This window comes from Echiichthys vipera (genome assembly GCF_963691815.1).
Source record: "Echiichthys vipera genome assembly, chromosome: 7".
Lineage (NCBI taxonomy): Eukaryota > Metazoa > Chordata > Actinopteri > Perciformes > Trachinidae > Echiichthys > Echiichthys vipera.
Genome location: NC_139832.1, coordinates 8655947 through 8672670, shown reverse-complemented (window position 1 = coordinate 8672670; position 16724 = coordinate 8655947). Strand labels below are relative to the sequence as shown.

Sequence of the window (16724 nt, the reverse complement as noted above, 5' to 3'; positions counted from 1 at the left end):
TCCCTGCACGGGACTAAAAGTTTCTCCAGGCCTCCTCCGCTCCTCGTTATATACGGGCACCCGAAGGTCCCCGCAGGGCTCATTTACCGGCTGTCGGTGATTATTAGACAGATTGCAGGTGGAAAAAGAGGCATCATCCTTTCAGCTGATGTGAATCCGTCAGAGTGGGATAGGACAGGTTTGGGTTACGGCTCTTTCAAAGTTGACGCTGAAATCCACCCGTGCGTCCTTTGTCCTCTCCATGCATTATGAAGGAGGCGCAGCCGGCCAGCAGCGGCTCCTCGCCCTCTGCACGGGCTTCTGCTGCGGCTGCTGCTGCTCGCCTTACTCTCAAATAACTTTACTCATTACTGGCTCCATTGTTTTCAAATAATATAGGATTTATTCTGGATCACTCTGCAGTTGTAAAAAGTAGATCCACAAATATAGAATATATTTACCTCAACCATTAAGGGCTCCACGAATAACATGATGTTAAAATCCTTCATCAAAATCAATTTTGACTTTCTTTTCTTCTAATCTGAGCTACACAACAGAAAGAGAAATAGGCTCTATTAAAGTGACCATTTAATATCACTCATACAGGAGCTGCTCATCCTAAATACTTTATCATAACTATGGTATTTAAACGTCTGAGGCTTCTGGAGAAAATAAGCACAATGGAGCCATCCAGCCAAATTAAACTGATGTTGAAACAAGAAACCCTGATATACTCAGATGCTGCATGGCCACACAACAATGAATATTTCATAAGATCATTATAAGCTATGGTTTAAGAGCTCATACTCCTGCAACTCAACCACCTTCATTCATTCACGTATTTAAGATTATATGTTGGTTTTATCTGAAACCAGTGATCATTTAATAAAATGAGAGGATATCTTGTGGATAGTAACTTCAATCTGGATTAAAATAGCAATGATATATTTTTTTAATGAATAATGTGTGAAGAAACCCCCAATATCAGCCAGGAAGACGTTTAAACTGGAGGAAGAGTTATGCAGGATTTTAAAAAACATTAATTATGAATGTCAAAATTGTGAGATAAAATGTCAAAATGTTGAATTATCATGAGAATCTTTTAATGTGACCAACATTTCTTCCTGGCAGAAATGAGCTCCCATTTAAACTCACCTCTTACCACCAGACATTTATGACAAACTGTTCATAGGAAATTAAAACTAATTATACTAATAATAAATGTAACAATACCTGGACCCTGAAACAGCTCATCACTGACAATCATCAGCTGTATTATTCACACATGTGCTTTTCCTGTTAAAGAGCCTCTCCACAGACTATAACAACCCTTTCTCTGACATTGGGGTGGCAGTAGCTCAGTCCATAGGTGACTCGGCTGGGAACCGGAGGGTCGCCGATTCGAGTCCCTGTGTGAACCATGAATGGAGTATGGACTGGTGGCTGGAGAGGTGCCAGTTCATCTCCTGGACACTGCCGAGGTGCTGTTGAGCAAGGCACCGAACCCCCAACTGCTCGGGGCGCTGAGCCATTGGCAGCCTCCTCACTCTGACGTCTCTCCATTAATTGCATGTATATAGGTCCTGTTTGTGCATGTGTGTATTTCGGGCCTGTGTGTGTGTGTGTGTGTGTGTGTGTGTGTGTGTGTGTGTGTGTGTGTGTAGCCTGTATGTTACCTGTATGTTACCTGTATGTTACACACACACACAGGTATATGTAAGTTGTATGATAATAATAACAGAGTGCAAAGATTGAATTTCCCTTGTGGGATATATAAAAGTAATTCTTCTTCTTCTAAACCATTACATCTACGAAGAAAACAGACATAACATGAAGAGTGAATATATACTGTAATGCAATGTTGAGTCATGTAAAACATATGACAGCCCTGTGACGGCCCTGCTAGCTGCGTATGTCTTTCTCCTCTAACATCATATTGTTTTGTCCAAGGTTGAGCTGATGCAGCCTGATCTGGAGCACCTGGGCCTGGTGCTCCACAGGAAATAAAAGGCCCGGCTTCCTGGAGCTCGCCCTCTCTCTGCCCTGCCGACACTAGAAGCCCTGTTGCGGCTTTGTTTGCTGTTTATTTTTGCACCACAACACCCTATACACATTTCACACACACACACACATACACACACACACATGCACACTACTGATCTTACTGACTTCCACACCTCACATTTGTATTTAGTTTAACTTTCTATCTTTATTTTTGTATATAAATCACTTAAATTATTGCCATTTTGTGTCTCTTCCCGGGTTTGTCATGACCTAGAGACAGGTTTATGACATACTAAAATGTTTAAAGGATAAATATGAGGGTCTTCAAAAAATGAGCATTACTTAAGGTTTATCTAATAGCTGTGTAACTGTGTTAGGGGACCTCCTTAGACTCCTAAAGTGTGAAAGACAGACAGGTGGGACTGCCATCTAGTGGACAGAGTCATTCAGTCAGTGAAGAATAACACCATTTTGACTTTACACCAGGGCTGCAGAATTCATCACATTATGGACTAGTGCAACATCTGTTGTTAGAGGTGAAATGTGTCAAAATAGCACTGAATGAACTGTTGTGGTGCTGCAGAGACGTCCCTCCTACAGGTTTAAACCTTGTTCTAAGTGCAATAAATGCGCTTAATTTGCACTGCACTGCTCAGCCTCACTTTAACCATTACACGTGTAACCTGATCTGAGCCACCCACTGATCATTTTGAAAAAATGAAGTGTGCAAGAGGACTCAGAGGAGGGCAGAGAGAGAGCAAGGGGAAGGGGACGCCCACATCAGATTAAAGGGCATTACCATTTTTAAATTTGATGACATAGAGACGACCCAACCGGTCGACTCCACCTCAGCATTTTACCTGCAAGGTTAGGACTGATGTTAAACAGTAGGTGGCGTGTTGAGACATTTTCAACCCATGAAAAGCTGATTTTTTAAAATAAATTTTGGTGATAAATGTCAGCATTGATTCGTTTCATCACAGTCATATCGTTTAGTTTAAGAGTGAAGTACCTCTAAGGTCCAACGTCACGGTGCAAGTCGTATTCTACATTTTCAAATAATTAAATTGTTGATGAAATGAGAAAAAATATGAAAAAAACGATTTCCTTTACAGTGTAATTACAGCGCAAAATCATCCCATGGTCTTTTTTAGCACTTACATACATCAAATAAGCCGTCGAGACAGTTTTTTAGTGTAACAACTATTAACGGAGAAATCTGAGAGAGTCGTAAACAGCCGGACGTGGCTAACACTGATTAGCTCGGGGCAGAACGGTGAAGGCATTAAAGCGTCTTTTTTAACCACTAGTTCTGCTCAAAATAACAGCAAACCTCTGCATGAGCATGAGAAGAGTCACTACACATAAAACAAAGCACCAACGAGCTCCTTATTTTTGAATTGCATTTGGTAATAGACTTGAATGGACTTTACTATGAGAGGAGCTGGTACAGGGGCCAGTTGGTAAGTCTTTAAAACACTATTTTAATAAACTCTGGGTTCACTAACTACGTTGTTGGTGCTTCTGTTAATGTGTAAAGACTCTTATCATGCTGCTGCAGTATTAGTGGTTAGTGGTGAAAAAAGACGTTTTAATGCGTTCACTGTGATCAGTGTTAGAGACTCTCCCAGATTTATTTAATAGTTGTTACACACACACAAAAAAACTGTCTCGATGGCTTATTTGATGTCTGTAAATGCTGAAAAAGACCATGGAATTATACTTTAATATCATGAAATTGTGAAAAAACACAGCTTCAAAAAGGCGACTTAAAAACAACCAACACAAGTAAAGATATTGACATAATTCTTATATTGTTTTTGTTGTTTATTTCTTTCTTCAAGTTACAAGGGAAGCACATCTATTCATTTTTTGCTTTTTTTAAAAATCAGGGACATCTCGACTTGCATCCAGGAGACGGGGCTTAAAAGACGAAAGAAACCAAAAACATTCAAACAAATTATAGGCATCAAATATATGCGTCTCATTAATAAAAAAATACATAGTACACTGATGAATCCAGATGATCCAGGCTGGACTGTGGTTTGTTTTGATCCTAATGACAAATGGCTGTGACATCATGTGGTCTAACGACCTACACCAACGTTTATTTGGTAACCGAGGAGAATTAGAGCCATTTTAAAAGGCTGTTTAACAATTAGTTTCTAACGCCACGTCAAAAAAACTGGGCTCGCTTTGTTAATTCTCAAACTAAGGTAAAGGTAAACCCTTGCAAGACACCATGGAATAGATCCTATCTTTTTTTTTTTTTTAATTATAAGGGGTTATTAATTAAACTTTTGATTATAATACATTTCTCTCAGAACAAGAAGAAACAGCCCATCTTAATGGTGATAAAGTAAGATCTCAATTGTTCTTTCCTTCCAAAAAAACCTCAGAATACGAGCTGATCTGCGATGCGAGGTGTAACAAGCATGTGTTACATGTGTGTAACAAGATGTGTTACATGTGTGTAACAAGATGTGTTACATGTGTGTAACAAGATGTGTTACAAACATGCATCGAGCTTCAAGCCTGTGCTAAAACGCATACCAGTGTACCATCCTGAAATTTAACAGTAAACCGTCACTGGCTCTGGTGACGCTTCGTTTGCACAGGCGCTGAGAAGCACACGATCCTCTGCAGGCGTGAAACAGGACTGACGTTTTAAACTGTCCTCAGAAGAAGAAACCTGCGCCTGAATGAATGAAAGTTTGAACTACTCAAAACGTATTATCCCCAAATCCAGTCTGAGAAGGATTTCCTTCCTTTCTTTTTTTTTTTTTTTAATAAAACCAAACTTGTAGATCCGTTATTTTTGGTCCCACCATTTTGGAAAACATCAGGCCATCAACAGCATGGAAAAAGTAAATGCGACAGAGACAAAGAGCACTTCTGCCTGACAACGAAAATGATCTTGGATACATTTGCATAAGAAGGGGGTGCAGGTGGAGAGTCATCCCACAGACAAGATGTATTAATTCTCCTCATCTTTTACAGGACAATTAGTCTTTAAACTAGTGTGTTATATAAGTATTAAACAATACATTATGATAGGATTCACCACCCGCAAAAAAAACTAACTATCCCTACGCAAGTCAAACACCTATTATAGTTCAACACAAGCAATAGGCAAAGTTAACAAGGTCAATAATTCAACAAGGACCTGGATAATCTCCACCGAGGCGCTGCGACAGGCGTCCTCCCCATTTAACAGCTCCACACAAAGCCCTACACAACCTAAATTCTGTGTCATGCCACAATTTACAAAGATACTCAAGAGAATGACAAACACTTTCCTAAAACGGAGAGGAAACGGAGGAGACGGGTGTCGAAGAGGAGAAGCGTCAGGATCGTGAGTCTTCTCTTGTGGTTTCTGCTCAGGAGTCGGTACAACACAGGTTTTTAATACGGCATGATCTCCCTTGATTACATTCATGCATGCACACAGGCGCGCGCACTCACACACACCTAGAGACACACACATGCTGTGGCATTGTTATGGTTGATGCACTGGTTGTTTGATGGTGTGTGTGTGTGTGACGTGTCAGCAGGTTCGCACAGAGGGCCGTCCTGTCAGAGAGACCGTCTGCAGCCGCACCAGTCTGTATGCGTTGACGACCGCACTGTGGCCTTCTGGTCCTTCAGCTCCTCGGAAGTGATGATTGTGATGGCAGCTCCTCGGGGTGGCAGTGTCACAACGGATCAAAAGGTGACGCTCTTTGTGAAGTGGAGGGCGCTCAGAAATGGTGGATTGTCATCCTGCAGCCCTCTGTCGGCGAGGGAGAGATGGCCGATGAAGCAGTAAAGTGTTTCAGAAAGGGAAAAAAAAAAAACTTCAGCATGTTGTGTCACTTCCTCCTGCTTTGGTCTCGCTGCTCAGTCTAGACAAGCGATGTGAAAAGCCTTGACTGAAGCCACCAGAAGATCGTGGCAATGAATGATGCACTGCTTTCTGATCTCAACAGGCTCCCAGGGACCAAAGGGCAGGTGGTCCTGAGCTCCTACGTAAAGGTTAATATTCTGCAATATCATACTGCAAGTCCTTGTGTAGCAATAAAAATCCTTGGGTTGCTGTAAAAAATTGTCTTGTTTAAATATGAATATAGTACTGAGTTTCTGCTCTTTAGGAAATGACAGTCTGTTGCGAGGCGAAGGGGGGCCGGACCTCCCCCTTCACTACAACTCCATGTCCTGAGCCTCGTCCTCTGAAAAGTCTGACATGGAGCTCTCGGAGGAGGAGTCGCCCCCTCCCTCCTCCTGCTCCTTTAGAGCCTCCTCTGTGGCGTACTTCTGGATGTACTCTGAAAAAGACACGTTTTAATTTAGCGCATTAAACAAACAAAAAACGCGGACATGCAGGAGACTTGAAATAACGCAAATCCAGTTTTTACACTTGGCAATAGTCGCAAAAAAAAAAATGCGTACATGAATCATGTGAGTTAAGCATCACTCAAGCTTCTGCTCCACTGAAAGGAAGGGAAATCAGATCTGTACGGAGCGGTGAGGAGACCGTAACCTTCCTCAAATTAATGTTCGGTTCAGTTCCTACATCACTTTCCACCATGAGGTTTTACATCCACTTCTACAATGAAACCTGCCACAGCACCAGCAATTGTTTATCTTGATGAACCAGCACTTTAATATTCATATAAAGGTGTGGATGGAAGCACACATTAATTCATATTTTCTGGAAACTTTGGATGGTGTTTTGGGCTACGGTCGAAAGCTCCAGAACAAATGTGGACATTGAGTTGAGATCATTTGGTCAACTGATGTTTTCACCAAACCTAGTCCTCTTTAAATAACATCAGATTTAAAATAGTAAAACTAAAATATAATATTCACGGCCACACATATCTTCTGCAATATTAATAATAATGTTATCTGGTCTATGACCTAAACTATTGGAAATACAGACTGTATCTTTGATAGCAAGTTATGTTGATATTTGTAAAGTAGCTCCTTGCAAAATCACAGCTACATTGAGGGACTGCACAGTAAGCTTTATATTGCCCCAATGCAGAAATACCATACACATGTTTTTTGTATCTAAACCTCTCAACAACTCGCCAGATGTTCAGTGTTTCCACCGAGGTGTGCTACCTTTGATCTTGTGTTTATAATCCTCCGGCCGGTGCAGGTACATGGCAGCTGCGTCCCCGTTCAGAGGATCGATGGGGTTGGGGTAGGCGAGCAGCTGAGGGAGGAACGACTCAAAGATGTTGGTGAGGTCTGATGGATGTGGGGAGAAAGATCAGTCAGTACGGAGGAACTGCAAGGCTACAGAGAAACTGCAGCAATGAGAGTCATTTCATCATGTGTGCAGCTCCAACATGTTCCACTAGAGGTCTCTCTTGTTTGAAATGTTCAATTCAAACAGCTGCACGGCTGAATAGTTGTTTTCTGATGAGGTGTGATCAATCTCAGTGAGTAGAGACAAAGAAGCAACTGCTCTAATACTTCTCTCCATCAACACAGGATCCGTACCGGCCTAGTATTAAGTGTGTCAATCACTCTAGTCACACACGTAAACATAGAATTCAGGTTATATTTACCCAAACATACTGCAGGTTACTGTGTCTTTGTGGCATTCTGATATTTACCAGCATGTATCTGAATAATCTCTGAACCCATCAACTGTCTGTCTGAACGGCAACAAGCCTCTGGGGTTAGCGGCTAATATTTCGGGCTTTCCGGTGTAGGCAGCTGATATCCGGGCCAAGACTTCCTCTTCCAAGCGGCTGTAATTGTTTAAAGTCTGATTGTCAACTTGAGACGTGATAGTTGAGTTGGAGTGGACGGAGTTTCTATAACCAGAGATCTGCATATGAATGCTGTTTACCTGCATTCAAACCAAAGCCTGCTCAATCTGCAGAATATATTGAGATAAATATCACGTTGAAACTCTATATGTTACGGTTTCAATGACACCATGACAAACTCCTGATGCTACCTTAAAGTTTAAACAAGGTAACCGACTGCAATCTTTCATTTGTTCAGCTGTTCAGTCAGTCTGTCATCACCGCTTAAGATTATCATCTGTGCCAACGGCTCATTACACGGGTGTCACACCGCCCCTGCACAGAACGCAAACACCTATCGCATACCATAACATACACAACACATGTGCAGCGCAGAGACACCAAGCTGTCCCTATTCAGCTGTGATTGATCTCTCACTCTCTCTCTTTGGTTGGAAAATGTGACGTTCTGTCGAACTATCATTACGACTCACAACTAGATCAAATAACTGTGACTTAAAAGCTCTAAGACTTCAATGTACACTATAAGATAGAAGTTTGGAGGCGTGTTACGTTCTTTGTAACACTCCTTTGAACCACAGAAACAAAAATCCCCTCCAGGTGAGTGTGTTCATCACATTCCTCTGAGCCTCAGCACCTTTTTATCTATAGGTGCTCAATGCATGACCTCAATATAAGCAGCAGCTATCACTATAGTGTAAGCCGATTAAACTGCCTGAAGCTGCACTGTAGAGGTATAAGCTTCTCTCTTTGTGTGTGTGTGGTTTTTTTTTTATTGGCTATTACTGTCACGCAGTTAAACCGAGTGACCGGTAAAACGACATAAAGCTGAGGCTGTGACCTACCGTAGAGAGCTGTCCATGTCTGGTTAATGACATCTAAACACACGGTTCCTGACCTGAAAATGACACGACACTGTGAGCGCAGCAGAGGTCGTCGAGGCAAAACAGGGACATGAGGATATGCAACATTTCACCTTATAGAACTGTTTTCATGCAGCTCTCAGGTTGTTGAGATACAAAATCCATTCACTCTTTGCCATTATAAGTGGTTAAAAAGTATATAAAGCGAAAATACTGAAGGTCCACTTACGCTTCATCAATGTTGGGATGAAAGATTTTATTCATAAATCCTGTGAACAAAGAAGAAGAAGGTTTTAATCAGTGTAGAGTAAGATTTAATATGATCTCAAAACTTTGGCGCAACACAGAAATATATTTCATACCTATTGACGGTGATTTGAAGGGGTATTTATCAGGTAGATCCACCCGGACCTTCCACACACCTCCTTCATACGATGCTGGGAAGAAAAGATCCATATACTCAACTGAAACACATTCTCAAGCTAAAACAGTGTCACAAAATCACTTTAAGAGCATAGACAAAAAAAAAATGGACGTCGCCTCTCTGTCAAGATCCATTTTTGATCCAATCGTTCTCGCCTACGGGAGTCTCCATCTTGTCAGACTTTGACTCCACATGTTTCCTCTTAACAATAAAGGGCACGTATGTGACGTTGGGGGGAGGGAGATACGTTCATCTGGCTGACGTATACCTCCGAGGTGAAGTGAGTGCCAGCAGTTATCTGTCACTCAAGAGGCCACGCCCCTTATAATTCATAAACTTTCACCTTCAATAACCTTCGTTAAAATAAAAACTAGCCTGGTACAAAAAAAATTCATCCCCCCCAAGGGTTGTCATGGAGATCCGACCTAGACATACAGACTAGAATTTTTTTTTACCAGGCTTTAAATAGGTTTAATTATTCTGTGAAAACCCTGTTTAACATGGGGGTCAATTAGAAACTGCTCTATTATGAAACCTGGATATTGGACACTCTGAGAACTGCAATATTTGGCACTTCCTTATCAACCAGGAAGTCGCTGTGGTGGGGGCTTGTTTTAGACAGCATGTTAAAATGATTGATTCAACTTAGTGACACTGAGTCCATGCTGATGCAACTAACTATTATTTTCATTGTTGATTGATCTGTTGATTGTTTTCGGGGTTAATAGATTAGTTGTTTGGTCTTTAAAATGTCAAAAAATGTCAATTAGTGCTTCCCCAATCCTAAAGTGACGTCCTCAAATGTCTTGTTTTGTTCATAACTAAGAAAAGTATTCAGTTTACTGTCATAAAGGAGTTAAGAAACAGGAAAATATTCACATTTGAGAAGCTGGAATCATAGATTTTTGACTTTTTCTCCATCAAAATAATTGGTGAGTATATGAATAGAGAACCACGAATCCATTAATGGATTCACCTTTGCCGCTGTATGTAATTAAATGTACAGTATGCTGTGAAATGCTGGTCAACGAGAGGGAGAATCAACGTGAAAATCAGTAAATTTCAACTTACATCCTGGTGGTCCGTGGAACTTGACCACAAACTCATTCAACCCGCTGAGGATGGTGACCTCATGCTTGCTCTCAATGCTGATGTCTGGTTAAGGAAAAGGTGAACCCCGAAACAGAGCATTCAAACACATGTTCAACAAAAACAAATTTAAGAAAAACAAAAACAGGCTGCACGTTGCCTCTTTTTCTCTCTGTAAACTTGTCTGGGCAGAGGTCAAACACAGGATCGATAACTCGAGCCGCGGCAGCGAGATCAATAACGCTGCGTCGGACAAACTCAACCAACCTCACACTCAGCACAGGAAAACAACTTATCAAAGATGAAGACGGCTAGGAGAAATTAACAGCTGATATATCCTGATGATCACACCAGGAAGAGACAAAACTTCAACTGTCCAACTCAAACTACTATTCCCTAAAAACACACGCAGTTTATTGAGCGCCGTGTGCTGCCTGAAATGGTGAATGATGGGAACTTTTATCTGTTTTACAGGTGGGGAAGAAGGGGGTGACTCAGGCAGGGGAGGAGGACGTGTCATAATCCTGGCGTGTGGTGACAGAAAGAGACACTGTTGTTGTGTGACAGCAACACAAAAAGGTTGGGCGTATGCAGTCATGAGTGTGTGCGTGTGACACAATGACAGATGGAGAAAATAACCTCACAAGTTCAGTGTTCATCATCCTGTCATGAATCCGTCTGTCATCTCTTTCCCAACAGTCAAAACTGAGGTAATGGCAAACCGCTGGAGCACAAAGAACACTAGACCGTAAACCGGTGAATTAGGTTTAAAAATGTCAGTCACTTGGTTAGAAAACAAAACAAACCACTGAGCATAGAGCGCAAGAAAACAGAGGAGTTCTAAATGTGAACTGACGCAATGGTTCCTATTAAAAGACATTACAGACGTGCGCCGTAAAAAAGGCATCTCTCACTTATGCCTTTCCCTGAGGATTTTCCATAGAAACGCCAGCATATGCTCGCTCAAGGGTAATGTAACTACACACGAGAAAAGCTTTTATTTTGAAGGAAAGCTCAGTGCACAGTGATTTCTCAGCACTCTCCTCTGATGTAAAGAGTTGTTGTCTTTTTACCTCATGACATTGAGTTTGTAGGCTTTCAAAAAGCAATGCGAACAAAAGAAAATACAAAGAAAGCTTGATTGTTATTGCTATTGTTATCCCCGTTTTGTTTTATTGATGCCATTATAAAACATGGATGAGAAATCTAAGAATAGATAGTGAGAGTCACCAAGAAACAACACGTCAGGATCCATCAGTTCTTGCTGTTGTGGATCTCGTTGCAGCAGTTTTCCAAGCAGCCCTGTTTAACAGGTCTATGCCGTACATAGGTTCACGTTGGGGCTTTAAATCAAATATGTCAGATTGAACCACAGTGATAGAGCACAGCAGATTCTGGCTCTGCTGCAACAGCTGCCACTCCTGCTCTCAGATTAAGTTACTGTCCTCACAAACGACCAACACATGTACATCGGGACGGACCAAATGTATTTCCCTAGTCTACCGCAGACGTCGTAGTTTAAGTGTGTCGTTTATGACCGTCCACAATCATGCCTGTCAAAATCCAGTGTTATTATCATCATTTAGCACTGCCTGTATGATCCCACAAGTACATAAATTAATTTAGGGATAACAGTTTACCTGAGCATTGTTAAATCTGCCTTAACGTAACAAACATCAGTATTATAATGATTTAATGAAAGACTCAATGACAGGTCAAAGAGATTAAATAAAAAAAGGTACATTTAAGGCATAAAATAACCTGTTAAATGACAAACTAACTGTGACCCGATGAGTCAACACTGATTAAATCTTATCAGCCCTCCCAAGTACATGTCTGGGCGCCTTTTTTGGAGTTTTTATGTAAAATTCAAACCTCCTATAACAACTTAAAAACGCACATTGGACATTAAACTATTTTTTATTAACTAATGACATCTTAGATTAAAAGGTTTTTAATTGTAACCAAAGCATACTTGATTGTAAAGGGGCTAAAGCTGTAATATATCTATGCTACATGTAGAAACTAATTATTACTTTCTTTTTCTATTAAAGTTTCTATAACTTCTGATTAATAATTGAAACAAAAAGAAAATTCTTATCAGAGTGTCCGAATCTTCAAAGAGCTTTTGTTTTGACTGACCAAAAGTAAAACCATAATATTTTTAGTTTTAAAAATGAAATAAAAAACAGCCCTGGAGAGCTCCTTCAGTGACGGGCTGCGTCACTCAAAGTGTGTGAAGGAGCGTTATCGCAAGTCTTTCCTTCCTGCAGCTGCTCCCAGCAGGCCGCACACACCAAAACAATAACAATACATAATGACAATCTGGCTGTTAGGTCTGACGTGACACCCTTTCAAAATACCATATCCGGGTCCAAACGCTCCGTTGAAACAAAACAGACACAACATGCGAACATGTGAACAATAACGATCACCTCTAATGTCTAAACCTCTTTTTCAGCGATAAGAAAGAGGCAAAATGACAATTACGTTGTTTTTTTAAAACTCAGATCGGCTCAAACAACGGGGAACACGGCACTGCTATGTCGTAGAAATAGGAGGCTTGGACCAGGAAAACATATTTTGAAAGGGCGTTACGTCACGACTTAACAACCGATAGCAGCACTATAATATTCATCAAGTGGATTCACTTCAGTGTGAAATACTGAGCTAAGGTGGATTTCTATCTCAATGTGCATTACTAATATTTTCTACTTTGCATTGATGTCAATTTAAAATCTTCAAAATATTGCATATATTGTTCCTGTTATTCTTTTATTTTACATGTCCCTGTGTTTATATTAATCATATTATTGGACATTTTTCTAGAATGTATTGTTTTTTTATTGATGCTTCTTCTATGTTTGCTATCCACTTTGCCGCTGTAATAAGGAGATGTCCCCTTTGTTTCACTAATAAAGGAATATCTTATCTTCAAATTCCTGAACCTGTCAAAAATAATTGCGTAATACTTTTCTGTCGATCTAATGAATTCATCAACTATCTAAAAAGTCTCAGCGCTAGTTATCTGTCTGTTCAAAGGCCCTAATTCTGTTAACATGTTCACTGCACAGCCCCGTCCTGGACTCAATGTTCCCAGCCCCCATCCCTGCGCCCGTGCCCGGACACACGCTTGTTGTTCCTCGATCAGCTGTGTGTGAAGCCCCGCCCTCTCCCGTGTTCCGGATGGTAACAGGCTGACCAATCAGAGAGCAGCCCCTGAGCTGCAGGACAAAAACAAAACAATTCAGCTCGTGCTGTCAGAGATCCTTTCATGCAAACTTCGGCCTGAGAACTACAAATAATTAGCAATAACACAAAAATACGATATTACAAAGAAGCTGTGAATAAAGACATCAAACAGTGGTGAAGAAAAAAGACATTTTAAATAATACGTCCATCCGTTTTTTCTTCTTTTCTTTTCTTAGCATCGTTAAAATTGGATAAAACTATAATTTGGCGTCGTGTTATTTACTGTATGATTGTAGTAAACACGCCAACCTTGACTTCTTCACTACTGTAAATGTTTTATATATCTGCTAATTGCAATGTTTAATTTTTATTTGTGCAACAAATTTAATAAGTAAAAATATTGTTTTTTTACTACAATTAGTTTTCTCAATCTGCAAAATTCAAGATTTATTTTTATTTGTGCAATAAATTAATTAAGTAAAATATTGTTTTTTATGTTTTATCAATCTGCAAAATTTAAGATTTATTTTTATTCATGCAATAATTTAATTAAGTAACATATTGTTTGTTTTTTACTACAATTTATGTTTTATCAATCTGCAAAATTCAAGATTTATTAATGCAATAAATTAATTAAGTAAAATATTGGGTTTTTTTTTACTACAATTTGTTTTATCAATCTGCCAAATTTATTTAGGATATATTTCTATTTGTGCAACAAAATATTTAGTAAAAATATTGGGTTTTTTTCACTACAATTTATGTTTTATCAATCTGCAAATTGCAAGATTTATTCTACTTGTGCAGTAAATTATTTAGCAAAAATATTGTTGTTTTTTTCCAGTACAATGTATCTTTTATCAAACTGCAAACTTCAATATTCATTTTTTAATTGTGGAGCAAATCTTTTAGCACAAAACCTTGGTTTCCGTGTTCTCTACCGCTGATAAATGTAGTTTATCATTCGCCAAAGATCGTCTCTGTCCACGCTTGCATCGACCTTATTTGTTCTCTCTTGAGGGTGATAGCATGCTACACAGCTAGCGTGTAGCTACCTTGACGTTACCGTGACTAAAATCATGAAAAAAACGACAATATTTCCAAAACCAGCGTTTCCAAAATGTAAAATAGTCTTAGTGAATCCTCCACATTGTGTTGTCAACGCAACCACGGAGTTTCCGACCAACGTTCTGTTGCGAAGGACTGCGTTCGATGAGCAAAACAAGAGCGTTGCTAACGTGTTAGCATTACACACTTTTAACACAAATCTATTAATATCACATAGCTGCTAGCGACGTAGCATCATCGCAGCGGCCGTCGTGGAACAAATACACTCATTAAAACAACACCAAAGAGCTGACAGGTGTTTGATTTCGGCTATTTAAGGTTGTTTGCGAACAGGAGAAAAGGATACAGTTTCACCACGTCGGTATCCATTCGCCTCTTGCCCGGACTTGGAGACGACATTTTTTTGTATTCCTTTACAGAGTTGATCTAAAAATACTGCGGCGGTGAGGCTCAACCTTTACAGCTTTAAAACAAACACCTACTAGCCCTCTCTGCCTTCCCACAATGTCCATAAACGAGATCCCAGCTGCAACATCGCCCACTTTTTTCCTCCTCGGAGCAGCTCTACCTAGTTGCGTCCTGTCCTGAAGTCTCTGTGCCGCTGACATCAACCTCCGAGCGGCCAGACTGAGGAGAGAGGAGGGGCCGAGGTATAGAAACACACCCCACAGAACACACACGCACCCAGAAACGTGTGGAAAACGGTCCAGCATCATAGAGCTTTGACACTGGGGATGTGTTTGCAGGTGTGATTCAGTTCTTCCCAGTGAAAAAGCACATTTCAGATTTAAAAAAAGGACAAAAGGACATTTTTACTCGTACTAATGACCTGGCTGTCATTCATGTGTATTGGGCTTTTAATTACATTTGAGATATCTATAATCCAACTGTTACCGGTCATAATGTTAATTTCAGATATCCAAAATGTAATTTTGACTATCCAAAATACATTGTGACTGGTAAAAATGTTATTACGGATGTGAAAATTTGTATTCTGACTAATAAAAATGTTATAACGGCTAGGAAAAGTTGTATTGTGACTAATAATTTGTTATTACGGATATGAAAATTTGTATTATGACAAGTAAAAATGTTATTACGGATCTGAAAAGTTGTATTCTGATTAATAAAAATGTTATTACGGCTAGGAAAAGTTGTATTCTGAGTAATAATATGTCATTACAGATATGAACATTTGTATTATGACTAGTAAAAATGTCTTTATGGATATGAACATTTGTATTCTGACTTGTAAAAATGTCATTACGGATATGAAAATTTGTATTCTGACAGGTAAAAATGTTATTACGGCTAGGAAAAGTTGTATTCTGACTAATAATATGTCATTACAGATATGAAAATTTGTATTCTGACTAGTAAAAATGTTATTGTATTATGTAAAATTAGAATTATGACCAGTATCAATACAATTGCAGATATCCACAAATGTAATGTGGATATCGGCTCAATTACATTTTAGATATCTATAATCCAACTGTTACCGGTCATATTTTAATTGTAAAATGTAATTTTGACTATCCAAAATACATTCTGACTGGTAAAAATGTTATTAAGGATATGAAAATTTGTATTCTGACTGGTAAAAATGTCTTAATGGATATGAAAATTTTTATTATGTCTGGTAAAAATGGATATGTAAAATTCATATTATGACCAGGAACAATACAACTGCTGACAGGTAAATGACATTTTAACCTAAAAAAGTTCTCATTGACGTTTAGATATTTTTAGATATTCATAATAACCTTTCTCCGAGTCAAAACAGTATTCTTTCAAGTTAAAGTGTCAATAGAGATATGCACAATAATATTCTTACTAGTAGAAATTGTATTTTTAGATATTTAAATTTGTATTTCTCCTTGTCAAAATTCAGTTCAAGACTTTTAAATACTTAAAAAGTTTAAGTGTTTTTAAAACATTTAATAGCTAGACTGGATGTTTATTTGCAGACATCTGTAATTCACTTCTTCCTGGTCAAAAAGAACATTTCAGATATTTACAACGTTATTCTCACGAGTACACATGACGTCACTTCATGTGTATCTGGCTTTTAAATAATTAATACATGTTAGATATCGATAACAAACATTCTGGATATCTGTAATGTAATTCTTACCAGGAAAAACTCACATTTCAGATATTTACAATCCAATTTTACCAGTTATAATTTAAATTTCAGATATCACAAATGAAAAACAATATCCCAGATGTCCATAATGTAATTTTGACTTTCCAAAAATACATTCACTCCAGTAAAAATGTCCTTATAGATGTGTAAAACTGCAATTTTATGAGTAAGAACTGTACCACAGACATCCAG

At 39.1% G+C, this 16724-nt stretch overlaps 1 protein-coding gene across 1 annotated transcript; it reads right to left on the bottom strand.

The window, feature by feature from the left end:
* Positions 1-3805: 3805 nt before the first annotated feature.
* On the bottom strand, positions 3806-14989 carry LOC310949635 (ubiquitin-conjugating enzyme E2 H-like). Its single transcript, XM_083917135.1, has 7 exons — positions 14730-14989; positions 10106-10182; positions 8973-9047; positions 8840-8879; positions 8593-8645; positions 7090-7218; positions 3806-6287 (listed from the first exon to the last, which is right to left on the bottom strand). Exons 1-7 carry the CDS (start codon positions 14780-14782, stop codon positions 6163-6165), a joined length of 552 nt encoding a protein of 183 aa, XP_083773261.1. The 5' UTR covers positions 14783-14989; the 3' UTR covers positions 3806-6162.
* Positions 14990-16724: the final 1735 nt, after the last annotated feature.

Coding starts and splice junctions, on each gene's coding strand:
- LOC310949635 (XM_083917135.1), bottom strand. CDS start 14,782: ATGTCGTCTCCAAGTCCGGGCAAGAGGCGAATGGATACCGACGTGGTG. Junction 8,646..8,839: donor CATCCCAACATTGATGAAGC/GTAAGTGGACCT, acceptor TGTCATTTTCAG/GTCAGGAACCGTGTGTTTAG. Junction 6,288..7,089: donor TTATAAACACAAGATCAAAG/GTAGCACACCTC, acceptor TGTCTTTTTCAG/AGTACATCCAGAAGTACGCC.